Raw genomic sequence first — 15861 nt, 5'->3', positions numbered from 1 at the left:
TGCTTTTTAAAGAGGGAAAAGTGAAGGGCAAATTGACAATCACAGCATTGTGAAGATTTGCACAGCTAAAACAGGTAATCCTCTCACCAGTCCTGCTGGCAACTCCGTCAGTAATTTTGGCAGCCAAATGTGAGGCCTGACAACAGCCCAAAAAAATCCAGCCAGGAAGACAGCTACAGTCCTATATAGCCGTGCTGGAAAAAACACATTCTAGAGCTTGCTGCCTGTGCTCTGATGCTTGCCAAGCACACCCTAGAGTGTCTACACATGTGCTGGCTTTCACAACAAAGAAACAGAAGGAAAACAGGAGAGCGGTGTGAGTCACACCCTGAGCAGTGAGGAACATGCTGCCAGGTTTTCTTCTTCTAGAAAGAACTGGGAAAGACTGAGAAGTCAAGGTGTGAGGTTGCACGTATTTTCTCTAATGTACAGGAGGAACTCTAGTCTAGACACAGACTGAACGCAAGTGAACCACGTTCCCTGTGTTCACTAGCAGCAGCTTGACCTTCCCAAAGAACAACAGAACTGATTTTCTACACAGGGTGAACTGGGCAGCTGCCAGCAAGGACTGGGAACTCCCTCAAGGCAGTGCCGACCTTCAGACCCCACGGCACCCAGCGCTTCTCAAACCCACCCCCACCGAGGCCCTGCTTCGCCCACCCCACCTCACCGGACCCCAGTGTGAGAAGCAGGGAAAGAGGCAGCAGTGCAGGGTGAGGACGAGGTGAAGGAGCTGGCAGAGCATGGAATGTAGCTCCACAGGAGGCCCCAGCAGCCTCAAATACGGGATGAGACCAGCCCTGAGCAGGGGCTGCTGACGGACCTATATGGTGGGTCTGGGCTGAAAATGGGGCAAATCAAAGAGCAGGGCAAAGGGACAGGTTTCCCTAAAGCAATGCCAATACGTACCACAGGACAATGGTGAGGACACTAACTGAGCCAATGATTTCTGCTGATCACTCAGGCTTCTTCAGGACAATAACCAAGTACCCAAGGACAGCCAAGCCACCTCTGGGGATCAACGTACTGATTGAGGAAAACATCAGTGAAATGTAAGGAGATTAGGAGATACTCTTTCTTTGCCTCTTTTCCAGCAGACTGGCTGGCCATGTGTCTCTCACAGTCTGCCTGTCTTTGGCAGACTGAGAATGTTTATTATTGCACTGGAGCTTTTATGTGTTTTGCAAGATGCTTATACCCACACAAAAAGTGCTTTGTCAACCAGATCAACAAAAGAGCATCTTTGAAAAGTTTTATTCTATATCTTGGTTTCAAAAACCTTTAACCAAAAACCAAGCTACAGAAACCAAATCAAAGTGGTGAATTGCAAAACTTTCCTCTTCAGGCACATGAGCAGACCTGCACTTCATTAAATAACTTTTCCTGTGTCCAAAAGCAGGATACTGCACACCTTAATCTGCTCCAGATGCTGGAGGAGAGAAAAGACATGAATTTGGTCGATGTTGTTAAATCAGTATCAGCCACTAGGAGGGCCATACCCACACTGGAGCATTCCCTGCTCCTTCCAACTCCCTCCACCCCCTTAACTATGGAAACACCTTAAGAACAAGGTGATAATTTCTGACGTGAGGAAGCATGCCTGCAAGAAATCACCTGCTCTATGAGCAGCAAAGTCAGACGCAGTCAGGCAGGTGAGTTTGCACTCTGTATTTCAAGAGGGAACAGGTAAAGAGATCTGCCCATCAATGCAGATCCCAGGGAGAAGCTGTTTCCCCTCCCACAGCAATGTCCCAGCCCCTCAGGTCATTCAAAATGGCTACAGTTCAGCAGCAGGATCAGATGTGGACTTGTGGAGCTCCCCTGCAGGCCTGCTTTCCAAAATGTGTCTGCTGGCCTTTTCAAAGTAAGTCCAGCATTTTCTGAATACCAATAAAGCCACAGGGTTCTTCAGGGGCTGTTTTGTCTTCTGCCTTGCTCGATGGTGAGAAGCGCTATGTGCTTCCTGTAGTTCTTAGGTTTTCCACAAAGGAAGGAGGCTTTTTGGTCCTGTAGGCAGGAGTTCCTGGGATCCGGGCCCCTCTGATGGTACTGATGTAAGGCAAAAGGGGAGGCTCCCGCACCACCAACGCAGTGCCCTTGGGAGTGTAGGCTCGGAGCAGCAATTCCTCTTCTGCGTGAGCCGCCACTGCCACCCAGCCTGCACAGCCAGAGAGAAAAGGGACAGTGAGGAAGAAAAGTCCCTAGACAAACTACTGCCTCCCAGGGTGGCTAAAAATCTGAGCTACCCTTGTGTGGTTGCTTGAGAAACCAAGCTCAAAGGTCATATCCAGCCCTTTCCCAACAACACGCAGCACCTAAAGCCATGTTACTCTCCTCAGATACAGATCTTTTCTGGTAAATTTAAGAGGGATGGTGTCAGCCACCAAAAACACAAGAATGAAGTTTTCCAATCAATGGCCCTTTCCCTCTCACCTGAACAGCTGACAGTGTCACAGCCATTCCTGATGCTGTAGAACCTGTATGGCAGCCAGACCATAAAGTATCCCAACGTTACCATCCTGTACAAACATGGCTGTCAATTTCCATTCTTAAAGGCTGCCACGCTTCAGCTAGACAAAGTCATGGCTGCTATGATTTTGTCTTGTTGACAGTCCTGCTCTGAGCAGGGAATACAGTTTCACCCCTTTAGAGGCCTCTTCCCATCAATGTTCCTAGGATGCAGACCCTGCAAAGCAAACTAGTGAAGAACTATTAAATTACCTGCAGAAGAAAGCTTGATATCTGCAACTGCCTCAGTGGTACCAATTCCTTTCAATGTAATATCCTGAGGGACAAGGGGGGGGAACTCTTTCATTCTTTCTTCCCCTCCCATGGGAACCTAAGATTAAAACACAGGGAAATGATTTAACAGTCAAGAGATTCTTCAGCACTCCTACCTCAAACTGGCAAGCAAGGCACAAGGGAGAATAAAGACGTTAAACCTCTGAGCCAATGAAGAGCTGGATTGAATGAACTCCAGGAATTATTTCAGGTTTGCCAGAACAGTCAGGATCACCTCCAGAGGAACTCTGTGGGAAGTGAGCAAAGATGGAGTGCCCACTGCAGGACACAGCTGGTGGATCAGGCCAGCTGTCTTGATATGAGTGACAGCACTTGTTCTCCACATGCACAGCAATGGAAATACCAGGACAGGGACAGCTCACCCCATCTCCCATCAGTCTGCAAGTGCCACACAGAACATTGCCATACCAAGGAAAAAGTCAGACCATCAAGAGATCAAGATACGTGCAGAAGATGCAGCAGGAAAAGAATAAGGAAAGTAAATTTTTCAGCTGCAGTCTGTTCTGAAACCCCAGTCTGTAGGTTTGCCATGGAAAATATCCCCATTGCTGCCTGCACTTTAAGGTTGTTTGAGAAAAGCCAAGTATGAGTAAGCAGATCACTGCAAATTTTATCAGCCTGAATGCTAGAAACAGAAACTCTGCTGAAAACACACCATCTTGAGTGCTCTCTCTTAACACACCTCAGCCATGCAGTCTGTGCAAGACTGCTCCACACTGCGCATCTCCACTCATCCACTGCACAAGTCCCAAACTCCTGATACCTGTGGATGTTCCCTATCAGTTGTGCCCCAGACAGGGGTCCTGTCCCTCTGCAGCCACAAGCTCCCCCAGCACGCCCCCTTACCTTTAGGAACTCTTGGGCTGTGTGCTTCTCATAGACCGTGTCTGCATCACTCAGTGTAGTAACATGGACTGGCAACAAGTTAGAAGCCAAGACAGAAAACCAGGCAGGCTTTTCTCCCTGAAATAAATACCAAAAGGATGATAATTATGCTAACAGAAAGCAGTCCTGAATGGCTCTCTACTGCCCCATTTTTTTCCTGAGTGTTGAACGCCTGCCTGCTTGATGGCCCGCCCCATCCGAGAGGTGCTTGCCTCTGCCAATGACAGCAGCCAGGGCTTATATAAAACCGAGATTTGAGTTTCATGAGGAGAAGACCCATGTCTTCACCATCCTGCCTCAAAGCACCCCCAACGCCACATTTACTGCCAGCACAGCTACTCAGCTCAGGTAAATCATCCAAGGGAGATCTTTGCTCCCATTTAATTCACAAGAACAGACTCAGTGTGGTTACTCAGCACAAGAGGTGATGGACATCTGGTCTGCTGCTTCTTCTCCTATCACTCTACATTTCTCACACACAGTGCTCATTCAACAGTACTTGGTTCCAGCTGCTCTCAAGCTATGCAAAGCCAGTGGAGCAACTTCAGCAGGCACTCTCATCACATTTGCAGGAAGAGCAAACAAGGTCAGAGGGGGAGAGACCTCTGCAAACACTGCTAACAGCCAGAAGAGCAGGAATTCCTTCAAGTTCAGAGGTCTAATGGGGCAGGAGCTTCTGTCATGATTTGAGCACAACTGTCCTCCAAGATCTCAACAGGATATAGATACACAAGACTGATATATCGATGTGTGCTCCTGTCACAGAAGTACATTTTTTACTTTACAGAATCCTGCCCTCTCCACATTTCTGTTTTTCTTCCAGCAGGTCAATAGTGTCCTTAGCAAAGTACCAATTCAACATTTCTGCGGTGATCGTGGAGAGCAGACTGAAACAAAAGAACAGCCATACACACCTATGAAAGAGGGCAACCTACTGAGAAAATGATCTAAGACCTACGATAATGTCTAATGTCTTTATGAAAGAAACCGATGCTTCTTATAGAGGAAGCATCATGGGAGGTCAACTCCACACAGCTCAGTAAAGGTGTATGGCATGGGATTTTTAATAAATTAAAGAAATTATTGGCAAAGGGGACACTTAGCACGCTTGAAAAATATTTTTTACAGAAACTAAAATGTACATGCAATTAACTGCTTCCTCGGACAAGTTTTCAGAGGTCTGCCGCAAAAGAAAAACGTCTATGATTTTCTCTCTTAGCAGACAGCTTTCACAAAACACAGAAAATGAGGAAACCCACCTATTTTCCCAGTTAATTCTGACATTCTCCTGCCTCCCTCATGCCTGTTTGTATGTCATGGGAAACACATTAAGCTGAAGATGTTTCCCAGCATTCAAAAGCAGGTCCTATTATACACTATGTAATATTGCATGCTGGTAACAAGTAACAAACCTTTCAACTACTCATCCCAAGGCATTCTGGCTTCATACAGTGATTCAGTAACTGACTCATCATCTCCAAAGCAGCAATGAAAGGGTCTGGGAAAACTATCCAGAAAGCCTTTTATGGCTGGTACTACACTCAGAGATGAAGCAGCTGCTCCCAAAACCCCTACCCCTTTTTCCCTTACCTCTACATAGTCTATACGTCCCAAGGCTGCTAAAAACAAGACCATTCCTGGCTTGAGAATGAAGGTTCGTGGAATAATGGCATGTGATGGTAAAACAAGCTTTACTTCCTTCTCTGTTAGGAGATTCAAAACCTGTAAAATAATTGTCATAACTCATTCCAGATATTTCAACGGGAACAATGAAGTTAGGATTAGCATTATATTGATAAAGGAAAAAGACCAAGTAAAGCAATGTCAAGAACATCTGACTCAACAGTTCAATTCTGGTCCACACAGCAAGCAAGAAACAGGAAAAATCTCCCCTGCCAAAATCTTTCAGACAATCTGCTTGTCCTTCACTCAGATTGAACACTGACTGCAGGAACAAAACTTGATCTGAAACTTGGCACAGAGATCTCCAAAGGACAGCACAAGGATGATCAGGAACAGCAGCAACTATTTCTGGATGCAGGAAGTATTTTCCACACATATTCAACTCCAGAAGAAGGGAAGAACACACACAGTCTCAAGTTATCAAGCCAGGTCTCTAAACTGATGCCAGTCTTTACACTGGCTGTCAGAGACCTAAGAGCAGATCAGTAAAGCAGGTTACGGTCTGACAAATACATCACTAGACAACCAGGAGTCTTCTAGTGCTCATGAAAGCAGCACCTAGACTTGAGCTGTAAAGTCTCAGTGCAGTCCTTACACTCACTCTCTTCAGAACCTTACTGTCTCCCTGTACTATTTAATCTTCCCCAAAAGATGACATGTAGCTCGGCATGGGTATTAAAAAGACCAAAATCAAAATATGCCTGTTTTGGACAGGTGCACTTTGTCAGCACTGGCTTCAGTAGGTCATTGCTCTACTGACACAGGCCTGATGTACTGGAGCCAGTAGCAGCAACACATAGATCCTCCTAGCTTTGGGATAAGATGTAGTTCAGTCATACAATTCTAGTTTGCCTCCTAAGCTCCACCTTTTTCTGTAAGCTGGAACAGCTAAGGAAGTGCCAGCTTCATTGGGTAGTGCTGGTGTGAACTTGCTGAGAGAACTCTTGCTTACTTCCCTTTGTTCAGATGTTGTGGAAGCTTGGTGATGCAGTTCTGCAGCTCATTTGCAAAGCTGGCAGTATTGCACTACTCCGAAATGCAACAGCATAACCAAATGAACCCCTGTCAAGTAAATACAAACCTTATCTTAATACAATTCCCAAACTAAGAGAATCCTAATGCCAGGACTACAGCAGAAACACCCTCCCAAAGGCACAGTTAAGGCAGAACAGTTCTCCCAAACCCTGTCACTCTGAAACACAGCACCACAGAGTACCTACACAGTCTTCCTTTACAATTCCTGGAGTGTCAAAACACCACCGAGCATCCTTCACTTCGTTGTGAGTGAACTCCTCCCTTTCCTCATGCTTCTTAGGGGAATCTCTAGGATCTTCATCCATGCTGTAGGAGAGCATGTCAGGGTCAAAGTCAATCTCGCTAGACTTCTGCTGTTGAAATGTTCTTCCAACTCTTCCTGGATTAAAATTAAAGGTTTTCCTGGTAATTTACTTATTAACTTGCTTTCCTTCAATCAAACATCTGCCTGTTTCACAGCTTAAAAGAGATGCACATCACTAATATAAAGGTGATAAAGACACCATGTGGTTAGAAATTTGTGTGTTCAAAAGACAAAATGATAAAAAATCCCTTCTATAACTGTTGCTTAGCACTCTCATGCCCCAAAATCTCAGCAGGGAACAGATCATAAACACTTTCTTATTTCCAATTTATGGTAAAGAAGGCTGCCTTCCTTTTTCAGTGCCTCAGACTGCCAAACACAGAATTATCTGAAAACCAGAGCTATCTTCTCACAACCCTCTCTTTTGAAAATATACTGAAATGATGTACAACCCCCGTAGCCTGCAGCCCAAATGTGACTATTTGAAATTAAACTTAGTTTCTTTATTCGGGAACAAGAGATGGCCCATACTGTGACACCCTTGCAAACTACTGAGCTATCAGACTTTGCCAGCCTCATTCAGACAGGAGAGGCACCGCACAGATGAACCCTCTGCTACTACAGCAGCTGACAGATATTCAGAAAGTATTAATGATGGTACTTATGGAGGAGGATAGAAGTCCTGCCCCCATTAATCTGGGGCAAACATTGGTCAAAATAAACTTTGTGTAATACAGTGTTTTCATTAGGGGCAGAAAGCTAACATCTTTACTCACCCACTAGGTAGCCTTGCTTTTTAAGTTGATTAAGGTACTTTTTTTCTTCCCTGCTTAGCTGATCTTCTGTTTTTCTTGCCTCTTCTTTTAGCCTCTCCTGCCTTCGGAATATCCTGTCACACGTAGGGTTAATAATTGGAAATTTCAACAGGTTCAGAGTAGTTCCTGGAAAAACAAACAGAAGGCACTTTTGGGTCTCTGACTACCTGATACATTTCAGCTCTGAGAAACAGGATTACAAAAAAACTGCTTTTCTACCTTTTGGTGAAACCCAGTAACACAGAGGTGGAACTACAGCTGTACCCATAAAGTACCAGCCTCCCAACTTGGGGAAGCAAAAACAAGCCATCTACCTGCTTAAGACCTGTTCTCACCTATACCTTGAATAAAAGGGTCTCAAAGCCAAGTGTTGCCAAGGCTGACTTAGTACACCCCAGTACTTAGTCTCAACTCCAGACAGCTTGGTTTGGCCCACAGGTGCTCACCACTCCACCTCCCAGTCTCTCCAGAATGGAGGGCACCTCCGATGGATAGGGATAGGCAAAGACATGCGCATCAGTTGCCATCCTAACTGGCAGAGTGCACACAGATCCACACTGGTCTATCGAGCCTCTCAGCGCTACAGGATGCACAGCACCCTCAGCACATGCATCCCACTCCTGGTGCCTTGAGGAATCACAGAATCAATTAGGTTGGAAACAACCTCTGAGATCATCACCACATTGACTAGACCATGGCACAGCGACTCCATCATCTCCCCAGGCAATCCATTCCAACGTCCAGCCACCCTTTTGGAGAAGAAATTCCTGCTAACGTCCAACCTAAAGCTGCCCTGGTGCATCTTAAGGCTATGACTCCTTCTGTCACTGGCTGCCTCAGAGGAGCGACTGACTCTCCCACCTGGCTACAACTTCTTTTGGATAGATGCAGAGAGTGATAAGGTCTCCCAAACCTCCTTTTCTCTGGGTTAAACACTCCAGCCACTCCTCGCAAGCGACAATTTGAAGCACAGCACACCTCTGGAGCTTGCTGCCCACCACGGAGGTGTTCAGGGTGGCAGGTAGCCCTTTGGTGACAGGTTCTCCTGCTGCAGGGGGAGCCGATAGCCACCCAGAGGCCCACAGCTCACTGTTTTCTGTGCACCCCACATCCCCCATTACCCGTGCTCCAAAGGGCCGCGCGGTGCCCTGACCTGGCCACGGGGACACGGTGGCCCTGTCGATGATGTTGGGGGCGCGGGACTTGCAGTAGTCGGAGCGCAGCAGGGCATTGAAGAGCGTGGACTTGCCGGAGTTGGTGGCGCCCAGCAGGTAGACATCGCCGGCGCACTTCCAGGAGCGCTGCAGCCGGCTGACCAGCCCCTCTATGCCGTAGCCGGTCTTGGCGCTCACCAGGCGGATGTCCACCAGCGCGCCTCCCCGCAGCCCGGCTAGGGCGCAGGCCGCCGCCACCCGCTGCCGCAGCCGGCCCAGGTGCCCGCGGCAGTCCGCGGGCAGCAGGTCCACCTTGTTGCCCACCACCAGCACGCCCGCGGCGGGCACGTCGGGGCCCAGCAGCGCCGGCAGCTGCGGCAGCACGGGGTCGGGCAGCTCCATCACGTCGAGCACGTAGAGCAGCAGCGGCCCGCGGCCGTGGCGCGGCGGGCGGCGCAGGGCCGCGCTCACCACGCGGCGGTGCTCGTCGGGCGGCAGCCGCAGCCGCAGGGCGCTCCCGTGGTGCGCCAGCGCCCAGCACCGCTGGCACACGGCGCCGCGCAGCCCCGCGGGGCCCTCCGACAGCAGGCTGCGGTACTTGTCGGCCGGCACGAAGCCCGGCGCGCCGCTGTCCCCGCACTGCATCTCGGCCCCGCAGCCCGAGCAGCTCACGCCGCTCGGCGGCACGGACGGGTCGGCCAGGCTCGGCACTGTCGCCGCTGCGCCCCGCGCCCGCCGCTCCCGCCGCGGCCTCAGCTCCCGCTCCCGGCGTAGAGCCGCCGCCGCCGCCCTCTCAGCCGGGTCCGGCTCGTACTCGAGGAAGACGAAGCGCTCCTGCTCCTCGCCCCCGGCCGCCGCCGCCCCGCAGCGCCGCAGCGGGGTGCGGGGCCGGGCCAGGCGGGCCAGCAGCGCGCTGCCCAGGCGGAGCATGGCGGGGCCGCACGGACCGCGCCGCCGCGCCGCGGGGCGCGCGCGCATCGCGTCACGGGGCGCGCGGGCGCATCGCGGGAGACGCGAGCTGACGTCACGGCTGGCGCAGGCGCCGTCCCGCTCCCTGCTCTCCGCGCGCTCCCCGCGCTCCCGCGCTCCCTCTCGCCCCTCGCTCGGCCGCCGCCGCCCGCGGCCCCTCCGCCGCCACCATGTACGACGCGGACGAAGGTGAGGGGTTTGCCTTTCTTTCCCCCCGCCTTTTCCTTCCGCCCGTTCCGGCCAGGGGACCAGGGGTGGCGCTGGGCGCGCCGGGGCCCGCTGGAGCCGGGAGATGGGGGGCATGCGGTGGGATCTCCCGCGGGAGCCGGAGGGTCCTTGAGCCAGGCTAGGGGGCCACACCGCGGTGGTCGGAGCCTAACTCACACCTTGTGCTTCACCACAGATATGCAATATGATGAAGACGATGATGAAATCACCCCCGACCTGTGGCAAGAAGCCTGCTGGATTGTTATTAGGTGACCTGCTGAAACTCGCTGTCCCTATCCCTCCCAGCACATCTGCTCTCGGTCTTGCAGGTGACATCCAGCTTGCTCCCGGGAACACGTCTGGGAGCTGCAGCTTGGTTATGCTAATGTGTGTTGCAGCACGTTCAAAGAAGGAGGGCTTTTAGTACAAACAAAGGCTTGTCGGCAGGGATTAAGAAGCTCTGCTGACCCCCAGCACACACTTTTTTTAGTGAAGAAAGAAGTGGTTTTCGTTGCATGTCAAGCACATGTTTTAGCCCACTAATCTCACAGCTGATGCTGGCATTAGGAAGTCAGTACTTGGATATTGTCGCCATTTTGGTAGTGGTGTTTTTTTCTAGTAATACATGAGTGTCCAGGACCTGTGTGGCTGGAACAGAGGGGATCCAAGCTAAGAGTATTGTTACTTGGACGTGGTGGCATGCTTCTTGTTTATTGCAGCTTGGAAAATTAGTAAAAGCAAAGTAATTTACAGGTGTTACTGAAAACTTGAGCTGAAGCTGCTTTCAATGAGGTTTCTCATCACATTTTTCCTCCAATTTAAGGGAAGTTTAAGGCACTGACTGTGCATGCAGTTGTGGCTTAGTCAAGAGGTGGCAGCAAGTCTGTCACTCCAAAGTGTCTGTGTCTTCAGGCAGGGAGGGAATTGTTAAACATTTGTGAGGAGCATCTCTGTTTGAAACTCATGCCTTGGGTTAAGTGAATGTGTTTGATTCTGAACTATATTTCATGGCTTTTGGAGTTAATAAATATATTCTAAGTTGGTGGATGTGTGAACTACATGAATTAAATTAAGATTTATTAACCTGCTCTTTTTTTTTTCTTTTTAGTTCCTATTTTGATGAAAAGGGTTTAGTCAGGCAACAGTTGGATTCCTTTGATGAGTTTATTCAGATGTCTGTGCAGAGAATTGTTGAAGATGCTCCACCAATTGATTTACAAGCTGAAGCCCAGCATGCCTCAGGAGAAGTGGAAGAGCCAGTAAGTGGAGAACATTGGGAGAGATTATATATTTTTACAATTCGAAGTCATTTTACATGAGTTTTATTCAACTCCTGTCCTGCTGTTTGAATTGGGAAGTGACCAAGAACAAGTGGCTGCTGCAGCTCGTGTTGTCATTTCCTCTGCAAAACTTCACGGACAGAGATTTGTAGAGCAGGTCAGGTAGCAAGCTGTGCTTTGGTGGGATTTTGATTCTTCAGCAGCTTTACCATGGCAAGATAGGTTTATGGCTGAAAACCTCTCTCAGCTTTGACTCAGGTTAGGCTTAAGGTAGGTCCGGGTTCATCTTCTTCCGTTGGCACCATGTTCCGAAGAGGAGCGATTGTCTTGAGTCTGTGTGCCGTGATGGCTCCTCCACAATGAGTGTGCACCCTCTGTAGTGGCTCTGGTGCTTTCACCTGTGTCCCTTGTGTAGTCTGATCTCCGTTCCATAAGTGCAAATGATGATGAGCCATTGCCTTGGTGTCAGTCACTACCTTGATGCTTCCTTCTGGAGATATAAAGGAACTTTAGGACACTAGGGCATTGAATTTGTTACACGGTTTTCTTGTGTGTTTGCAGTTTTTGCAAGCAAACAGCTATCCTGTAGAGAATAACTGAGATGTCTTGTGGTTTCTTTGCTAGGCAAACAGTCCATAAACGTTTAGCTCACTAATTCTTAATATTTGCTCTGTTATTCTGTGTGCATTATGGCAAAAATTCTCTACTTGTGCAGTTCTGCAGTTGCAGAACTGTTTGTGCTGTGCCTGGTCATGGTTCAGATCACAAGCATGGCTTGTGCTGGGCTTCTTTATGCCCAAAAGCTAGTATTTTACTGTCTTAAATCACAGAGGTTAGTGTTTCATTCTCATTTATTAAATGCAAGCTTTTAGGAATAGGTTTAGAGATGAGAAAAGGAAAACTTGCTTTTTCCTTCAGAGTCAGTTGCAGGCAATCTCTCACCACATTTAAAGGTGCTGGACTAATTCAAGGAAACTGTGTGTATTGGGATAAACTTGATTTTTTTGTTTCTGTCTCCCTCTGCTTCTCAGTCTTAAATTTTGAAGACAGTTTAGAGCACATGAGAGGGTTTAGCAACCATGCTCAAAGAGTGATGGTAAACATATTCTCCTTAAGATTGTTTCATGAGAATTTGGGAAATGGTACTATATGTGGCTGTTGCTGCAAATCCAGGAAAAGGTATTTCTTCATGTAAGGATTGAGATACTTTTGACCTACAGACCATTTGCCAACAAGAGTTTGCCACCTCCTGTTGTAGGAAGTTTTTGTATGTTTTAAAATCAGGATGTTTCCAAAAATGCATGTCTTACTTCGTATATTTGTTCTGTAGAAACTTCCTAGGAGCTGCTGCTACCCAGCTTGCTGTGTTTTCATTTATTGTGGCTGTTCTTCTGCAGTAACAGTTCTGGTTGCTAGTAGGAGAGATGTTTCTTCCATTACAAGTAAATATATTCTTGTTTTCCAGCCCCGGTATCTGTTGAAGTTTGAACAAATCTATCTCTCCAAACCGACACATTGGGAAAGAGATGGAGCACCCTCACCTATGATGCCAAATGAAGCCAGACTGAGAAACCTTACGTAAGAGCCACCTCTGTGGTGGATAAACACAAGAAAGAACTGCCTCTGCCTTACTAATTCATAGCCTTTTACAATATGGTAGTGCCTTGAAAATGTAATAATTACTGGTTTGTTTAAACTTCCATGTCTAGTTCTTAATGGTTTGGTAATAATGCTTAATACACCAGTGAGTGCTTGAATAACTGCCTTTGTTACTCCGGGTTGTACAGGAAGGTAGTAACTGACAGATAACACAGTGGTGTGTTTATTTTGCAGGTATTCTGCTCCCTTGTATGTGGATATAACTAAAACAGTTATTAAAGAAGGGGAGGACCAATTGCAGACCCAGCATCAGAAAACCTTTATAGGAAAAATTCCTATCATGTTGCGTTCCACGTACTGTTTGCTGAATGGCTTAACTGACCGTGATCTTTGTGAGCTGAATGAGTGCCCACTTGATCCTGGTGGCTACTTCATCATTAATGGATCTGAGAAGGTAAGGGATATACCATATATTTTGCCAGGAGCATAAACACTCTTATTCCAGTGTACCAGAGATACTCTGGGAGCTCCTGGTCTTGGAGAAAGATGGGCATTTAGTCATCTGTTAGGATTTTCTCAAGCCACATTCTCTTCCTTGAGGCACATTTTCCGTCTTCAGTTCTTTCCTTCTTCAGTTTTGTGAACTCTTTGTGTTCTGTGATGTGTTTGCTGTTAAGTCCTCTAGATATTTTTATTTCCTTCTCCAGCATTGCAGAGCAGCTTGCACTCTGAAATGAGGCACTTCCTCACTCGGAGGGTCCTCCAGCTTGTTTTCAACTGTATAGGTGCATTTTTTAAGAACAGGTTCTTGCCTCCTTTGCTGTGGGAAAAGCTTCAGAAAAACATATCCACACCCTGTTAGTGCCTCACCAGTGAAACTGACACTATTTTCTAACTGACAACCCAGGAAAATACAGCAAAATAATTAGAATTTTATATTTCTTCTTGGGGGAAGAAAATCTGGCATTGATTGTTGAGCTGGCATTTAAATTTGCCTGTGTAGTGCGTTGGCCTTGGAAAAACAGACAGTGAAATGCTTTATCAGTGTGTGAAATGTCTTGGCACAGGCAGCAGGTGTGGTAAGTAATGACAGACAACAGTGTTCCTTGAGTCTCTTGTTTTGACTATTCCATCTTAACTAGCTGTATGTTTTGTTTAAATCTGTATGTTTAAATTACAGAGTTTGGTCAGTTGACTTCATGCTGTGCAGTGCTCCAAAAGTTAAGGCACCTGAAGGAATAGCAGAAGCAGTGTGAGTGTTGCTTTCAGTATTCTCTTTTGTCAGTTATTTACTGTTGCTCTTGTTTCTAACACAGGTTCTGATTGCTCAGGAGAAAATGGCTACAAACACAGTGTACGTGTTTGCAAAGAAAGATTCAAAATATGCATACACAGGAGAGTGTAGATCTTGTCTGGAAAATTCCTCCCGACCAACGAGTACTATATGGGTCAGCATGCTGGCCAGAGGTGGACAGGTATGGCTAGCAGTAATAGCCCCAGAAATTGATTTAGGAGTTCTGTTACTGTCCTATCTCTTTGTGTCATTTGCTTCTGGGTTTTTGAGGAGAAATTTCTTCTGATGCTAAGTTGTAAAGAAGATAAAAGTAAATGAAAATTTGTTTGTCATATGTTATGCCTGTCTCTATGATGAATAATTTGAGGATTGAAATGAAGACTCAATTTGTGGTAGGTTTTAGGGCAAGGCTAAATATAATTTTTAAATTACTGTACATGAGTTTTTAGAAAATTGAGACAAGCTGTGTCCTTGTCCTGTTTTTTTCATGAAGAATAAATAGAGGAGGGATTCTAATGATGGCCAAGCTAGTGGTGAGATGTATTTTGTAGACCACATATTAATTAATATTTAACATCTGAGTGTGCCATCTGTGAGGGGAAACAAGTGCTATTGTAGCTTCAAAAGCAAAAGGTGTCAGTAGTGTCAGTACTCATTTAGTATTGCACTGATGTTTCGAAATTTTCCAAGAGCAACTTAAATAGAAGCTTTAAAGTATTCTCACCCCTGATGTCTGGGGCACTCCTTATTTTCTCTGCATCCCTCAGCATTTCCTTCTGGAGAAGGGAAGCAGCTACTTGAATAATCACTTGCACAGTGGGTTAGAAAAGCTGAGTTTAAGCCTGACAGAGGGAACACTGAAGGTGGATAGGATTGCTCCTGGCACTAAGGGAGAGAAATGATTCATATGGGTTGAACGAGTAGTATTTACATTCCTTTGTATCAGCAAAAACTTTACGAGTTTTAACAGACTTCTAAAGCCTGAAATGTTTTTAAAATAAAAAATAATTGCTGGAGTAAGGTTTCAGAGTATCTCCTTAGTTAGCCTGCTGAGAAGTTGTGTTTTCCTGGGTTGCTTGAATAGATATGCTTGTGTTATGTCATCCAAATCCAGAGAGAGACTTTTACTTAAAGGCAGGGTGATTTGAGAGACTTTTACTGAAAGGCAGGATGATTTATGTCTAACCTGTGCTTTCTTCCCCACATCTTTGCAGGGTGCAAAGAAGAGTGCCATTGGTCAGCGCATTGTAGCAACTCTGCCATATATCAAACAAGAGGTCCCCATCATCATTGTCTTCCGTGCACTCGGCTTTGTGTCCGACAGGGACATTCTAGAGCACATCATATATGATTTTGAAGACCCTGAAATGATGGAAATGGTACTATAAGTTAAATTATTTCCCGTTCTCATGTTTGGTGGTGTGTTGGTGCAGGTAGTCATCACTTGAAGCGTTGTTCATTTTCCAGTTGTAATTATTTATTATTATTGTGGGTTCTGTATTAGAAATGTGGCAAGTTCTCTGCCTGAATCTATTCTAATGAGTACATTAAGGGGACAGGGCACAGTGGAAATTTTTAAGAGTTAATATGTATTCAGAGAGTTAGGATCTCCTCTTGCTGTTGTTTAGTTGTAAAATCTTGATTATACCTGAAACAGCATCAGACCTAGAATGAACTTGAATGAGAACTATTTTCTGAAGTTTAAACTGTTTTTTATGTTCTTCCTGCACGCTTCATTGCTGTTTTCTAGCACCAGAAAGACCTGGATCAATAATTAGCAGACCCTAAAAGAATCATTAACAAACTACTGTGTAGTTTCCTTCAGCCTCAACAG

General features: G+C 46.7%; 2 protein-coding genes across 2 annotated transcripts in view; one reads left to right on the top strand and one right to left on the bottom strand.

The window, feature by feature from the left end:
* Window positions 1-1238: 1238 nt before the first annotated feature.
* Window positions 1239-9771, bottom strand: NOA1 (nitric oxide associated 1). The gene is made up of 7 exons (XM_063421560.1): window positions 8678-9771; window positions 7486-7650; window positions 6591-6784; window positions 5278-5409; window positions 3649-3765; window positions 2722-2839; window positions 1239-2158 (listed from the first exon to the last, which is right to left on the bottom strand). The coding sequence occupies exons 1-7, from the start codon at window positions 9654-9656 to the stop codon at window positions 1953-1955; spliced, it is 1911 nt and encodes a 636-aa protein (XP_063277630.1). The 5' UTR covers window positions 9657-9771; the 3' UTR covers window positions 1239-1952.
* Window positions 9686-15861, top strand: part of POLR2B (RNA polymerase II subunit B) — a 16660-nt gene continuing 10484 nt past the window's right edge. The window contains exons 1-7 of the mRNA XM_063421550.1: window positions 9686-9836; window positions 10051-10123; window positions 10963-11113; window positions 12600-12712; window positions 12968-13187; window positions 14050-14208; window positions 15242-15406. Of these exons, the coding sequence (XP_063277620.1) occupies window positions 9818-9836; window positions 10051-10123; window positions 10963-11113; window positions 12600-12712; window positions 12968-13187; window positions 14050-14208; window positions 15242-15406 (900 nt within the window). The 5' untranslated portion in view covers window positions 9686-9817. The remainder of the gene's footprint in view (window positions 9837-10050; window positions 10124-10962; window positions 11114-12599; window positions 12713-12967; window positions 13188-14049; window positions 14209-15241; window positions 15407-15861) is intronic.

Source organism: Prinia subflava, chromosome Z, assembly GCF_021018805.1.
Source record: "Prinia subflava isolate CZ2003 ecotype Zambia chromosome Z, Cam_Psub_1.2, whole genome shotgun sequence".
In the NCBI taxonomy this organism is placed as follows: domain Eukaryota; kingdom Metazoa; phylum Chordata; class Aves; order Passeriformes; family Cisticolidae; genus Prinia; species Prinia subflava.
The sequence above is the reverse complement of the archived record's forward strand: the minus strand, read 5'-3'. Positions and strand labels throughout refer to the sequence as shown.

What these genes read in the sequence shown, in the direction of transcription:
- NOA1 (XM_063421560.1), bottom strand. Translation starts at nt 9,656, where the DNA reads ATGCGCGCGCGCCCCGCGGCGCGGCGGCGCGGTCCGTGCGGCCCCGCC. An exon ending in AAAGCAAGGCTACCTAGTGG is followed by an intron (nt 6,785 to 7,485) that starts GTGAGTAAAGAT and finishes ATTTTAATCCAG; the next exon opens with GAAGAGTTGGAAGAACATTT. An exon ending in CAGCCCAAGAGTTCCTAAAG is followed by an intron (nt 2,840 to 3,648) that starts GTAAGGGGGCGT and finishes TTTTAATCTTAG; the next exon opens with GTTCCCATGGGAGGGGAAGA.